A 14,828-nucleotide genomic window follows, 5' to 3' on the forward strand; every position below is an offset into this window, starting at 1 on the left:
TTTAAGCTTAGAATTTTCTATAGTAGGCAGGTTCCTTTGATGTTCAAGTGCTGAGCTTTCTAGAGGTATAGGTAGTTGTCTTTTTATCCTTTAAGCCCACTAAAAAGGTAACCGATTGTACATCAAATATATTAATGCTACCATTTGATAGAGTGGTTGAGAATAAACAAGCAAATAATTTCTCTGCTTATGTTTAAGAGCTCACAAGAGACTAATTGAAAAAGTAAAATCCAATGGAACTATTCCCCCCCAAAAACCACCAAAAAACCTGAACAAGTAAAAAAAAATACCCACCAAGCTTAAGCTATCTATCAAGAGTACAAAGCTCCCCGAGAATTGCATTGTGTATTCTTTCATCCTTAAACTCCATTAGCTCTATAACTCTGATTGGATGAAGTCATTTGTAGGCCTAAAAGGATATTTAGATCAATAGAACCCATTCAATGTATGGCCCTTCTCTAGTGACACTCTCACTATGGGTACCAATTAATGAGAATGAAGTTAGTGGTTTCTGGGATGTAGATGACTGCCTACTAGGAATTATGATTCATATTTCCAATTTGCTTCAGCTATGTCTAGGAGACAACCATGAGACATTAACCACTTTCATGAACAACTGACCTCCTCCTGTTTTGAACCACTGACCTAGAAATGACAGATTCCATAATCCATTACCAAACCCCTTGAGGCTGCCTGTCTCCCTCCCCCATTTGGTGCCAGATTTAAGCCAGAGGGGAAAGCCTCCATCTCTCATTCCCCTGGGGCCAGATTAGTGGAATAGTTCTCGAGGTGAAAGACTCCAAATTACATTATCTAATACTTGGTCTTTTTTAAGTGAAAAGTTTTCATTTTGTACTCCTATGAGAATAGACTAAAAAAAACATCTTAGTATAGTATTGTAATTTCAGATCCCTGTTGCTTTCTTCATTTTTAAACTCTATAATCAGTCTCTAAAGCAGGGTTTCTTAACCTTTTTGTTTGCCATGGCCCACTCTGACCTATGAACTCTCCTTTCTCAGAATGTTTTTAAATATATAAAACAAAATACAAATCATTATAAAGGAAACCAATTATATTGAAATAGTTATAAAAATGTTTTAAAAATAGGCTTATGAACCTGAGGCTAAGAATGATCTAAAATATAGTAAAGTATTTTAAAAATGTTTGCCAGACAGATAGATACTTGTGTTTGAGGAACTATTTATGCATTTTTAGAAAGAACTTTACAAGTCAAAAGGAAATACAGGTTTACCTTGTGTTTTGCAACAGATTTGTTTTTGACCAGTTAGTTTAAAGTGAATCATTTAAAATGCTTCCAATTTAAGAAGCCCTTGATTATACTTCTGTATTGTGAAGAATTCTTCAGTAATGAAGGATATGTGAATAATCATCCCCCCATTTGCCTTTTTTTGTATATTAGTCTTACTGAAAACAAAACAATTCCTAAATATAGTAATGGGCTAAAGCCCAGACGTAAAAGATTAACATGTACATATATTTTGGGCCTCCAAATACCTCCTAATTTACTAATACATACATATATATACATACACATATATAAACTTTAAAATACTGTACACATCTATGTTTCACATTCAAAGATTATACTTCATTTTATGTTTCACTCTCCTGCCCCTAGATTATAAAGTATAAAAGAGAAGAGATTTAATGATGGATTCTTCCCCCATGGATTAAAAAACTTGTCTGAAAGTCCAAGGTTTTAAGCATAAGGTTGAAAAAGAATTTTATTAATAAAACTGATGCATTTTAGTTTTAGGGAGATGCAGGAGGTGGTGACTACCAGTTGTATAAGATAAATGGCAGTCTGTGTTTGAAATTTCCCTTTCATTATTCATAAATTCCCTTGAATACTTGGGCATATATTGAGTTTAGTTTGTATTATATTTTTCAACTTCTCTCTTAGGATATTCAGAAATAAATAAATGAAGCAGGTTAGTTTCAGTGAGTAAACAAAAGGCCTCCAACTGCATAATTTGAATTGTCTCTAGCTATGAATAACAGTCTAATAGTATGTTTACCTCCTTTTCCTCCAAAAATAGTGGCAGGGCTGCAGGGAGAAAGCTGGCTGAGGTTCAATAAACTGTCAGGGCTGGGAGAGTCTGGGTGGTTGCTCCAGACGCCCTTTAGACACCTCAGCTACTCTCCAAACTACAATAATACAAGAGATTTTAAAAAATCTGTTAGAGTAACGTTTATATATTAGCTTTAGTATATACAGTTTTTTAATTAGCCTTTCAGGAAAGGAACTGGCAAAATTAAATGATCTATCCTAACTTGAGACACTGAGTGTTAAAGCTGTCACCCTCTTTGACAGCTACAGCCTCAAGCAGAGACTGCTTCTTCTGCATACTTCGGGATGACTCCAGTTCATACATAGTTGTCAAATTGAAAAGAACACTCTCATGTAGGTAGTGTTTAGGATCCTGCTGAACCATCCCTTCCAGCTGCCGGAGGGAATCCTTCAATTTCCCCAGATAAAGCAGACAAACAGCAGCATTGTTATTAGCCTAGAGAAACAGAACACAGACCGTGGAATCAGACCAGACTGACTAAATGCTTGGAAAGACATCTTCTGTAATTAACTCAGAAACACATTTACTTGTTCTCCTACACCCAAGTACTCTCTTAAGCCCCAGTCCTTTGTACTAGGCTTTGTGTTCAACTAAGTGTTCCTGTGGTCTACAAGAAATTCTGGTTGGTGGGTACTAATGGTTTAAAAGACCATCAATGTAAAATAAAGCTTCACTAGTCAGACAAAATAAGCTACCTGATGCAAATGGAACTGATCATGAGTCAGAAGATAGAGGAGTTAGAGGCCATCTAAATCAACCTCTTTATTTGAAAGAAAGGGAAAAAAGCTAAGACCAGAGAAAGGAAATGACTAGCTCTGAGTCATATGGCTACTTAGTAGCAGAGCTAGGACTTGAACCTTACTCTGCTGACTCCCAGGCTCCAGATGATAGAGTGCCAGACTTGGAAGCAGGAACCTAATGTATCTATAATAGGCCAACCTCTGAATCCAGCTTCATATAGATACTACCCGTGTGATCCTGGACAAGTAATTTAGCCTCTCAAGACCTCAGATAACTCTCTAATCAAATTGTTTTTATGGAGAGTCATCATGGTACAATGGAAAGAAGGCTCGATTTTTTTTTCAGGAGCTCTGAGTTGAACGTCCATTTCTGCCACTTATTCTACATGTGTGACTCTGGGCAAGTCACTTAACTTTTCTCGGACTCAGTTTTCTTGTCTATAAAATGATATAAAATGATGGGGCTCTCTACATGATGGTCTCTAGAGTTCTACTAGATGACTTCTAATGCTCCTAAGCTCTAAATCTGATCCTGTGAAATCTGCAGAACGCATGAAGCCCAAAACTCTATTCTACCCTTCTCTAATGCACTTCTCTTGCGATATTTTACATTACAGCTATTTCAGGCAGGAAAGTGCTTGAGGTCAGGCCTAAGTTCACCTAGCCCTTGGTTTCTTCCTTTACTGCCCTCCTCCCTGCTTCTAGTGCTTAGCAGAATGTCACACATAAGTATTTGCTTCATAAAAGTTTGTTATACTGTACTGTGTCTTGGGTCTAGGGCTACTGAAAATAATTCTCCTTAAGTAGTTTACCACTGCATTTGTTGGTTCAATCCTCAGAATTTCGGTGAAGAATTTGTGAGCCTCTGCAAAGTTATTCTGCCCAAGATGAAGGAATGCTCTGTAATATAAGTGACACAAAAAGCAATTAACTTGGAGAACTCAAAATGATAATATATCAAACAGAATTGATGGAGTGATGCTGTCCCCTTCCCCCTACCCGTAACTTTAAAGATATGAGCATTTCTGACATTTGCTCTTCAAAGTGTAATCTTGAGCAGTCTGGGTGTTAATGCTTTCCAGACGGAGGTAGTGACATTTTAGTTGATTGAACCATTTTATACATTCTGGCTAGCAAAATAAAGTGAGTCTAACTTTCATTAATTTACACACAGGAACTCAACCTAAAATTACTTTCTGCTATAAAAACTGATACCTGCCTGATCTGTATTTTCAATTCCTATATGTTCCCTACATACCATATATGACAGCTTGTATCTTAATAAATGTATATGCAGATGAAACTGCACATTATTAAGGTGCCATTTTACTCATAAAGTCAGACTTCTTAACAGAACACCAAAATACATGAAACAAAACAGAGTCAGCCACTCAAAGCAAACATTTATGCAAATTCAATTAAAACTGGGGGTAATGTAAGCAATGATGTGAAGAACACCAAAGGAACACGGACCCTAAAAATCAATTATCATGATTAAAGGAACATAATTTCAATTCAGGCTAATGTAACTATATTAATAACAATAATAATGATGATGATGATGTCAACTAACATTTATATAGTGCCTACTATGTCCCAGGCACTGTGCTAAGCACTTTACAAATATCATCTCATTTGATTCTCACAACCCTGAGAAGTAGGTGCTGTTAGTCCTTGTAATTTCCTAGGTCTATCTTAAATCTAGTCAGCCCTGACAGACAGGGACGAAAGAAGTGAGGACAAGATAGAAGCTCTCTAAAGGGTTTTAATGTTCATTTAGCACAATTTAAAACTCTTGCAGTTCTAGAGAAATACAATTTATATTTTGGTTTAAATATATACCTGTTCATTAAGACCATTATTTTACTTTGAAGTCCATCCAATTTCTGTGCTACTCTCTCAACATCTTGAAAATACTTTTCAGCCATTTTTATGTCTCCAATCTGATTTGAAAAAAATTAAATAAATAGTTCAGTTAGCATACCAAATGAAGCATTCCAACTACATCAAACTACTTTAAAAGTGAATTAAATTACAACGTGAAGGTACTGGAACATCAGGTAGGAGGAAACAGAATTCTTAGGATCTTAGGAATCTTTTACCAATCATTATTCTTTGTAAAAAGACTGAAGCTATTAGCTCACATAATAACAACAATGGCCTGCATTTATTAGAGGAATATATGGTTATAAAATTCTTTATGCAAGTATATTACTAGATGGATATTATTAAAATTGATATAACAAATTAATTAATGTTACAAAATTCATATAATAAAACACTAAATAAGGACTTGAAGCAAATTCAGGAAAAATCTTATGAAGATATATACCTTCTAAGGCACAATAATAATAACAAGGCAATTTTATATACAACAAGGCTCTTTCACGTTACAAGGAATACCTACTAGTAACAATGAAAGACGGTTTGACTGTACATGAGGAAAACTTGGTTCTAGTTTTGGTTTTGCCACTAAGTGTGCTTGTATGATGTTGGGCAAATCACTTCCCTTTTTTGAATTTCCTTTTCCTTTCTAAAATGATGAGGTTGTATTAAATGATTTCTAAAGTTCCTTTCTAGCTTTCAGAGTCTATATGCTATACAATTTATTCTCTGGTCTTTTAAAAAAAATATAGTGGTCTCAGTATAATGAGGCCTGCTGTTTGCATTTTGATTAGAAGAAAACTGAGGTGAGCCATAAATGAGTTGACAGTTCTTTTGTCCTGTCATCAAGAAATTATCCTTCAATTCTACTCATCCCCACCCCGTCTCATTAACCATTCCAACATCCTAAACAAAACTGAGCTAAATTCTTAAACTACCCATCCAAACAAAATAACACACAGAAAGACACAAGCGAGTGAGAGAAGAAACAAGATGGGGCTGGTGTATAAAAATTACTAAGCACTTACTACGTGAAAGGCACTGTCTAGGCCAGGTATAGATGAGAAATAATACAATTATTGACTAAAATAAAGTTTTAAAAAGTTGGGAGAGGAGAAATATAGAGATACAATGTGCACACAAATGAACCTGATACAGAATAGAACATGACAGATATGGGAGAGACAGGAAAAATGCCAGGGAAAATTGGAGGACGAACTTTTTTTCACTTTCTGGGTGTGAAGCATTCTTATTAATGTATTAAGAACAGGGGCCATCCTTATTTTCTATGGTAATGAAATTTGGTAAAAATAACTATTATGAAAAATGTTATTAAAAATTATAAAATATAATGGAGTTTATTATAATAGGATTTTTAGAACTTGCGACAAAATAATTAGGTTGAGATAGTAATATTTTTTTAAACAAAACTAGCTAATTTTTAACAAAAGATATTACTAAAATCTTAGTCATATGCTTTCTTATCTGCTGATATTCTCTATGATTGGAATGAAGGTCTGCTTCTTTATAGCCAACTTTACTCACACACAAATAAATGACATAAGTCATCTTTAAGTCATATTTAAGTGACAGAATCAACTCTTTGAAAGCATTGATTTTCAGGGAGAAAAATAAAAAATGTTTTAAAAAGCTGATAGTGCATCTGACTAGTTGGAGGAGAAGGAGGAAGCAGATTGTTTGAGTGCTGGCAACCATGTGCCTGACTGCTAATGCTCATATGTGCATCTCTCCCCATCAAGAAAGCCTGAATATTTATCCTTCCTCATAATTTTCATGCAGATGCATAGTTAAGAGCACAGTATCACAAAGAACATTAATGAATAATATCTAATGTCCACCGGATACCACGAATATGCAAACAGTAGGTCACATTTATATATATCACACCTCTGTTGTGAAGCTCACACCCCTTTACAACAATCCCCTCATTTTTCCTGATGGCATTCTTGAGGTTCTTATGCTGAATTCCCTCCAAAGCATTTCAGTCTAATAAGGCAAACTCTCTTACAAGTGACTACTTCAAGACTTGGTGATAGTATGAAATGAAAAAAAAAGTTCTATGACATCTGACATTACTGACTTCTTTTCGCATGATTTTCCTTTCTGAAACACTGATAACTAGATTTCCTTTATTCTGAAAAAAAAAAAAGGCAGATCACATCTGAAACAGTGTTCAGTTCTGGACACAACAGTGTAGGAAAGAGACTGGACACCTAGAGGATGTCCAGATGAGAGCAACCAGGATACTGAAAGGCCTCAAGTCCACGTCAGATAAGCACTATTCGAAAGAACTGGGATGTTCAGTCTAGAGAGAGAAGACTAAAGGGCACGTGACAGATGTCTTCAAGTATCTGATGGGCTGGTTAGCTGGTTGGTTGTTGTCCTTCATTCTCAAAGAGGACCAAAATAACATTACTTGTAGGAATCGAGGTAATGTGTGCCCGACTGGCTGATCAGCATGAGCTCAGAAGGCTCTACCGGAGGTTGGGCACAAACAGTCCATATGAACATTTGGAGTGGAGATGTCTCATGTTTCTTTTGAGCTACTCCAGTTCTGCTTCTTCACAGTCACGTGGAACAGGGATTAGATTTGTTCTGTCTGGCTCTACAGAACAGAGCTAAGAGCAATGGCTGGAAGTTGCAAAGAGTCAAATTTTTTGACTTCCCAAAAAATTCACTAACCAGCAGTATTTGTAAGTAAAATAGGTTGCCAAGGAAGGTAGTCTGTTCCTCTTCATCAAGGGATTCAAGCAGAGGCCAGATGACTACTTTGTTGGGTGTAGGGTGGGGATTCTTTTTGGGCATAGATTTAGTCTGGACAACTGCTGTAGACCCTACTAACTCGAAAATTTCACGACTCTGTGATTCTCTTTTGGCATCCTTTTTTTTTTTCTTTTTTTTCCCCCCTTTTTTGGAGGGGGGAAGGCAAGGCGATTGGGGTTAAGTGACTTGCCTCAGGTTACACAGCTAGTAAGTGTGTCAAGTATCTGAAGTCATATTTGAACTCAGGTTATCCTGACTCGGTGCTCTATTTACTGCGCCATCTTGCTGCCCCTTCCCTCTTTCTTTTTTTCTACTATGACTGTGGCTATTTCTTACTGTTTAATCCCTAGCTCCTGTTCTTTTCTATCTATATTCTCTTTCTCTTATATGACCTGAACTCAACATTGTGCCTGGCACACAGGAGTCTCTTAATAAAATGTTTATGACTTAGGCCATGTGAATCACTTTAAGATTTTTATCTCCAGGGCTAACTTCTGTCTTTCAGTTCTGTATTACCAAGTATCAAGTGGACATTTCCCCCTTGGATAGCACCTCAAACTTAAAACATTCCAAACTGAAGCCATCTTTCTTCCCATTAAACCAGGGTAAGCTCTCCCTCCCAAGAGGCTGAGGAAAAAGGGAAAAGAATACGGAAAATCAGTCATCTAAACTCAAAGTTCCAAATTCATCTTTGACTATTCCTTTTTTCTCAATCCCTATATTTAATGAGTAGCCATTCCTTCCCCCATCCCTAATTCTTCTTTCACGTTGCCATTCATATCCACTCATTTTCTATTCTCACAGAAATCACCAATTCTTATAACTCTACATCTGACCACATTATAATAAGGCCTTTAACTACTTTTGTTGCCTTCCACTCTTCCCCTTCTAATCAGTTTTTTTTTTTACCACAGCCAAATCATTTTCCCGAAAACACTGCTGTATTCATATCACCACACCCTCATCAAAATTTTCAATGATTTCCTACTGCTTAGAATCTGAAGTCTTTAGAGCCTCACACTTATTGGGGGGCTACAATATTGTTTCATCCTATATTTTGTATTCTACCTCTGATTTACTCCCATTGGAGATGTCTATTTCCGCCAAAGTGTTTTATACCCTCTCCATTGAAACATGTCATATTCATTTCTGCCACTGCACCTCTACTTACCACCTCTTTTCCTTCTCTGATCCACTTTTAAAGTATTAGCTCAAGGAACTTTTTTTCAGGAAGCTTTCCCTACCCATTGTAGGATACAGTATTCTTTTTCTCTTCTGAATTCCCAAGACACATTATTTATACCACTTATTTGGCACTGAATTAGGTAATCAATTAATATTCTGATAAGCACTAATTATGCATCTATTATGTTAGGCACCAGGGATACAAGGACAAAAATGAAATCATTCTTTTGCTCTATAAGCTTACTTTCTATAAGGGGACACAACACATACATTATTTTATAATGTATTACTTTATACCATCATGACATTGTTCATATGTATCACTTAGTAAGATGTGGGTTTCTTTTTTTTTTTTTTTTGCTTTTTAGAGGGGGGAAGGCAGGGCAATTAGGGTTAAGTGACTTGCTCATAAATGTTAAGTGTCTGAGGACGGATTTGAACACAGGTCCTCCTGACTCCAGGGCTGGTGCTCTAAGATGTGGGTTTCTTAAGAACCTGACTGTGGCTTAGACTTATTTCTTTGTATATGCTATATATTCTTAGCACATATACTGCATACTCAATTATTTTTGAAACTGATGAATTAGTGAGAATTAATATGTCAAGTAAAAGCTATACATCAACTTCCAGTATCACAGAATTGGAAGAAACCTTATAGGATATCTAGTACTATCTGTCATCCAATGCAGGGATCTTGTCAACATTTTCTGTGATGATCAGCTGGCACTCTGCTTGCTTGATGGAAGTTAAGTTACTTCACTACCTTAAAGGCTTCACTACTGTCCAGTTATAACTTAAAAGTTCTTTCTTCTATCTCTGCCTCTGTTTAACTGTCATCTATCAGTCCTATCATCTCCAGTCCTCTGGAGCAACACAAAACAAATCTATGTCCCCTTCTATGTGACAGTCCTTTAAATATCAGAAGAAAAATATCATGTCTCTTCTATCTCTAGGCTAAACTTCTCCATTCGTCTTGACAACAGTTAAAGGCCCCCCATGATCTTGGCTGCCTTACCCTAAACATTACTCTGTTAATGCTCCTTCCAAAACATGGTGCCTGGAAATGAGCAACATTTCAGATGTGGCCTGAGTAGTTTGGAGAAATAGTAATACCTTACTTTCTGAGAGTGCTTTATGGATGTCAAAGTACATTTACATACATTATCTCATCATTGATCTAGACAGGGAAAGGTTTATTTCTACTTTGTAGATGAAGAAAGGGAAAAAGGGGTGGAAGTGTAAAAGTCATGTGACCAGGGATGGCTAGGTGGCACAGTGAGTAAGAGCGCCAGCCACAGAGTTGGGAGGAACCAGCATCGGTTCCGGCCTCAGATACTTAACACCCACACACACACAAAACTGGCCGTGTAACCTTGGGCAAGTTACTTAACCCCAATTGCTTAAAAAAAAAAAAGTCATGTGACCTGCCCAAGGCCACACAGCTTGTGTCAAGATTAATATTGACTTCTGATGCCTACCTGTATGTTTTCCATTATAGTACAATTTCAACATATACTTCAATGAATGCAAACTCCATGTATAGATTTTTAGTACTCACACTACAACTCAAACTAAGCATGTCATGAACTAAAATTTCTACATATATTTTATATTAACTGCCATTAAATTCTAGTCATATGGGGCAGCTAGGTAGCGCAGTGAATAGAGCACTGGCCCTGGAGTCAGGAAGACCTGAGTTCAAATCTGGCCATAGATACTTGACACTTACTAGCTTTGTGACCTTGGGCAAGTCACAACCCCAATTGCCTTGCCTTCTCCCCTCCAAAATTAAAAAAAAATTTCAGTCATAAACATACTGGTATTTAGTTCAATACATTGTTTTTAGACATTTAGTTATTAAGATTTATTTTACAGATTTTGCATGTAAAAAACATTTTCATAATTTTCAAATTTTTCAGTTTTACAATTTACCATTTCAGAAAAGCTGGTTGGTATAGTAGATAGACAGCTAGTGTCCAGTCCAGAAAGACCTAGATTAAAGTCCTGCCTCTGACATATAATACCTATGTGACCCCTGGGCAAATCATTTAACCTCTCAATTTTCTAGACTACAAGTGTTAAATTCCCAGCCCAAGTTGCAGCATATTGCCATAACATCCCCATATTAATTCCCTGATTAAAATGTGAGAAAGATTTAATTAAACATATAGTATATTATAAATAATATTAATTTGTGGCTTTCTAAGTTGATATATAACTTGCAGGGGTCTGCTTTTCTGAATCATTTTTTTTTTGCCCCCAAATATAGATGTTTGTCAAGTTTTTGCCCAAACCTTTCCTTCTAATCTGTATCTCATGGTGACCTCATTATCAACTTCCATGGCTTCAACTATTAATTCTATGCAGATGACTAGAATTTCTTCCAGGTCAACATTCTATTCCTGTACTGGCAGGGGAAGGGAAGGGTTAGGGCCAAAAACTCATATCTCATCTTCATTCTCTAAAATTGATTGATAATAGCTGTTCCCTTTAGATACAGACACCACTATGTTCTCCACCCAATGTCTGTTACATCAGTAACAGAGTAGGGGTAAAGCTAAGATTTCTAATTAATTACTGTTTTTTAGTCCATTGGGATATGTTGTTCCCATTTCAGAGCACAGTACTCAAATGGATCTGTGATCTCAGTGATTCAGGAGTTCCTTTCAATGATACAGGTTGAAACTCATCCATGCTTGACCCAAATATGTAACACTTGTCCATGTTTTCCCAAAAGTTCAACATAAGGGGTCTATTCAATGACTTAGATGTGGCTTTCTTAAGCCTTCTCTGCTTTCTTTTGATTTAAAGTGTATTAGTGGAAAATTGTGGTAATACATCTGTCATCCCTCATCTTGCCACACACCAACCAACCCGTTTTATCTTCCTATCATGTAATTCCTTTTTTAAAATGTCTACATTAGTCATGCTATGAAAGAAGACTCAAAATAAAAGAAAAAAAATAACAACAAAAAAAAAAAACAAAAAAGACAAAATAGTATGCTTTGATCTGCATTCAGATTCCATAGTTCTTTCTCTGGATGTGGACAGTATATTCCATCCTGAGTCTTTTAAAATTGTCTTAGATCACTGTGTTGCTGAGAAGAGCTAGGTCTATCAGAGTCGGTCACTGTACAGTGTTGCTGTTACTGTGTACAAAGTCTGGTTCTGCTGACTTCATCAGCATCAGTTCATCTAAGTCCAGGTTTTTCTGAAATCTGCTTGCTCATCATTTCTTATAGCACAATAGTATTCCATTACATTCATATACCACAACTTGTTCATTCATTCCCCAACTTCTGGGCATCCCCTCAATTTTCAATTCTTTGCCACCACAAAAAGAGTTGGTATAATTATTTTTGCACATGTGGGTCTTTTACCTTTTTTGATGATCTCTTTGGGATACAGACCTAGTAGTGGTATTTCTGGATCAAAGGGTATGTATAGTTTTACAGCCCTTTGGGCACAGTTCCAAATTGTTCTCCAGAATGGTTGGATTAGTTCATGACTCCACCAACAATGCATTAGTGTTCCAATTTTCCTACATCTTCTCCAATATTTACCCTTTTTTTTGTCACATTAGCCAATCTGATGGGTGTGAAGTGGTATGTGAGAGTTGTTTTAATTTGCATTTCTCTAATCAATAGTGATTTAGAACATTTTTTTCATATGACTATAGATAACTTTAATTTCTTAATCTGAAAACCGCCTGTTCATATCCTCTGACCATTTATCAACTGGAGAATGACTTATAATCTTAAAATTTGACTCAGTTCTCTCTATATTTTAGAAAAGAGGTCTTTATCAGAGACACTGGCTATAAAAATTGTTTCCAGCTTTCTGCTTCCCTTCTAATCTTGGATGCACTGATTTTGTTTGTGCAAAGACTTTTTAATTAATGTAATCAAAATGATCCAATTTGTATTTCATAATGTTCTCTATTTCTTGTTTGTTCATAAATTCTTTTGTTTTCCACAGAACTCATAGGGAAACTATTCCTTGTTCTCCTAATTTGCTTATGGTATCTCCCTTTACATCTAAATCATGTACCCATTTTGACCTTATCTTGGTATATGGTTGTAACAGCAAGTAGCCTAGCATACCCAGGATGGCTGCTAGCACAGGTTCTTTGATCTACTTTACTAAAGGAAAGCAACTTTAAAGGGGTCAACAACCTTTAATCAAACATATAATTAATATACATATACATACACATACACACATATAATTCACTTAGTTCAGAGAAAAATGCAGCACCCTGAACTTCAGAGAATACAAATAGAAATTACAAGCAGACAAAAAATACAGAGAAAATAACACAATTCAACAGACCAACAGTGCTTCTAGCTGTCTGACCATTGCATACATACATAGTTATAGTTATCAGGGAGAGAAGCACCAAACATGAGTTTTTAAAGCCAGTGGCGGGGGGGAAGGGAGGGAGGGTAAGGCTTAACGGCTACCCAGAGTCTTATTTGGCCAAATCACACAACTCTTCCTATAAGTAAGCCCCAATGCAAAACCACACCTCCAAGTATATATACCCTTCTTCAGGGTCAGAGGACATCACAACCTTTGTGACCCACTGCCTAATTACAAAGTAACAAAAGGTATGGGTCTTCCTGAAAAAACAAGCCTCCCCCCAATCAAGCCCCTCCTGTTAGGGTTCCACTTGAGGCCCATTAAGGGGCAAGGAAGATCTTCAAATTCCCTAGCCCTATTAAGGGGCAGGGAAGACCTTCAAATTCTCTTACCATTACAATGGTGTAAAATGTTGGTCTATACCTAGTTTCTGACATACTATTTTCCAGTTTTCCTAGCAGTTTTTGTCAAATAGTGAGTTCTTATTCCAGAGGCTGGAGTCTCTGGGTTTATCAAACAGTAGATTACTATGTCTTGTGTCCCTAATCTATACCAATGTAATTCCTTGATGAGTTTTCTCAGAGTACAGTAGTCCCTGAAATACAACTCTTTTGAGGGAGGAAGAGAAAAAAAAAAACCTAACCTATTTTTACATGATTTAGAAAGAAAGGAGGTAAAAAGGAAACTAGAGCATATAAAAGTTCACATTTTGCAATTAGATGCCCCGGATAATACGTACTGCATATATGTCATATAGATGGAGTCTTACATTGTATTTGGTCTTATTTGGCTTCTAAAAAATAAGAGTAAATGTGAGGCTACTTATGCGAACGAGGGGAATCTGAAGTAAGGTTTATGAAACTATATATATTTTTTAAAATGTGGATAGGAGATTCAAAAGGCTTATTCAGAACTAGATGACTTCTTTGCCTCATTCTTAACACAGATTCTAATTCTGTGGCTACCATTTATTTAGCCAACAATATGTCTTCTACGTTCCAGGAATGGCGTGAGGTGCTGAGAATACAAAAACAAAACAATCCCTATGCTCAAGGTACTTACATTTGAAGGGGGCACAAAATGAACACAAATAAGTAAACACAGACAAAGTATATAAAATATAGACAAAGGGGAAGGTAGAGAAAAGCATTAGTAATTAAGAGTGGGGGTTTGGAATCAGGAAGCTACAGATTCTAAGAAGTGAAGGTAAGGAGGGATTACAGCCCAGAAATGGGATGCACTTTTGTCCAAGGAGAGAGAAGTGGTAGAGAAGATTCCTGTGTACAGGAAATGACAATCAGGCTAGCCTGGCTGGAACACAGAGTGTATAGTGTGAGAAGGAATAATTTGTATTCCCCAGAGAATTGGGAGTGAGAATGTATAAAAGTTAGATAGATTATTGATTAGTAATTATGGACTGGAGTAAGATTTCACTGTATAGGCCTTAGCATAAGACTTTATGAGACTTGAACTTCACTATTTTTCTGGGCTATAGCCTGGACTCTTCCACTAGAGGAAGGAGGGGGCATGAGTCCCTGCAGTTATAAGATGTTCTGCCTGCATAAGTTAGGGGTTGCTTTACACCAGACTTTCCAGAGAACACATAAACTTAGTGTTTTCTGCACAGCCTGGAGGCTGGAATTTCCCTCTTCTGAGTCAGGCCATTTGTAAGCCCATCCTTTCCTGTGACATAGACCAATTGCTGTCTTAGTTCAGTTTTCATCACAGAACAATTTTTAGCTCCTAATATAAAATGCTATCTTTTCACTGTATAAGAAAA

The 14,828-nt window shown here is 36.5% G+C and overlaps 1 protein-coding gene across 2 annotated transcripts in view; it reads right to left on the reverse strand.

Annotated features, from left to right (window-relative positions):
• Positions 1-1,183: 1,183 nt before the first annotated feature.
• The window catches only part of TRAPPC12 (trafficking protein particle complex subunit 12), a 164,746-nt gene continuing 151,101 nt past the window's right edge, over positions 1,184-14,828 (reverse strand). For both annotated transcript variants that reach the window (XM_069108674.1, XM_069108673.1), the window contains exons 10-12: positions 4,676-4,776; positions 3,646-3,733; positions 1,184-2,528 (exon numbers count right to left, since the gene is read on the reverse strand). In XM_069108674.1, coding sequence (XP_068964775.1) covers positions 2,286-2,528; positions 3,646-3,733; positions 4,676-4,776 — 432 coding nt within the window. In that variant the 3' untranslated portion in view covers positions 1,184-2,285. The remainder of the gene's footprint in view (positions 2,529-3,645; positions 3,734-4,675; positions 4,777-14,828) is intronic.

Source organism: Petaurus breviceps, unplaced genomic scaffold (assembly GCF_028583685.1).
Source record: "Petaurus breviceps papuanus isolate PSGF00001 unplaced genomic scaffold, PetGlider_PUasm1.0 90418, whole genome shotgun sequence".
NCBI classification, from domain to species: Eukaryota; Metazoa; Chordata; class Mammalia; order Diprotodontia; family Petauridae; genus Petaurus; species Petaurus breviceps.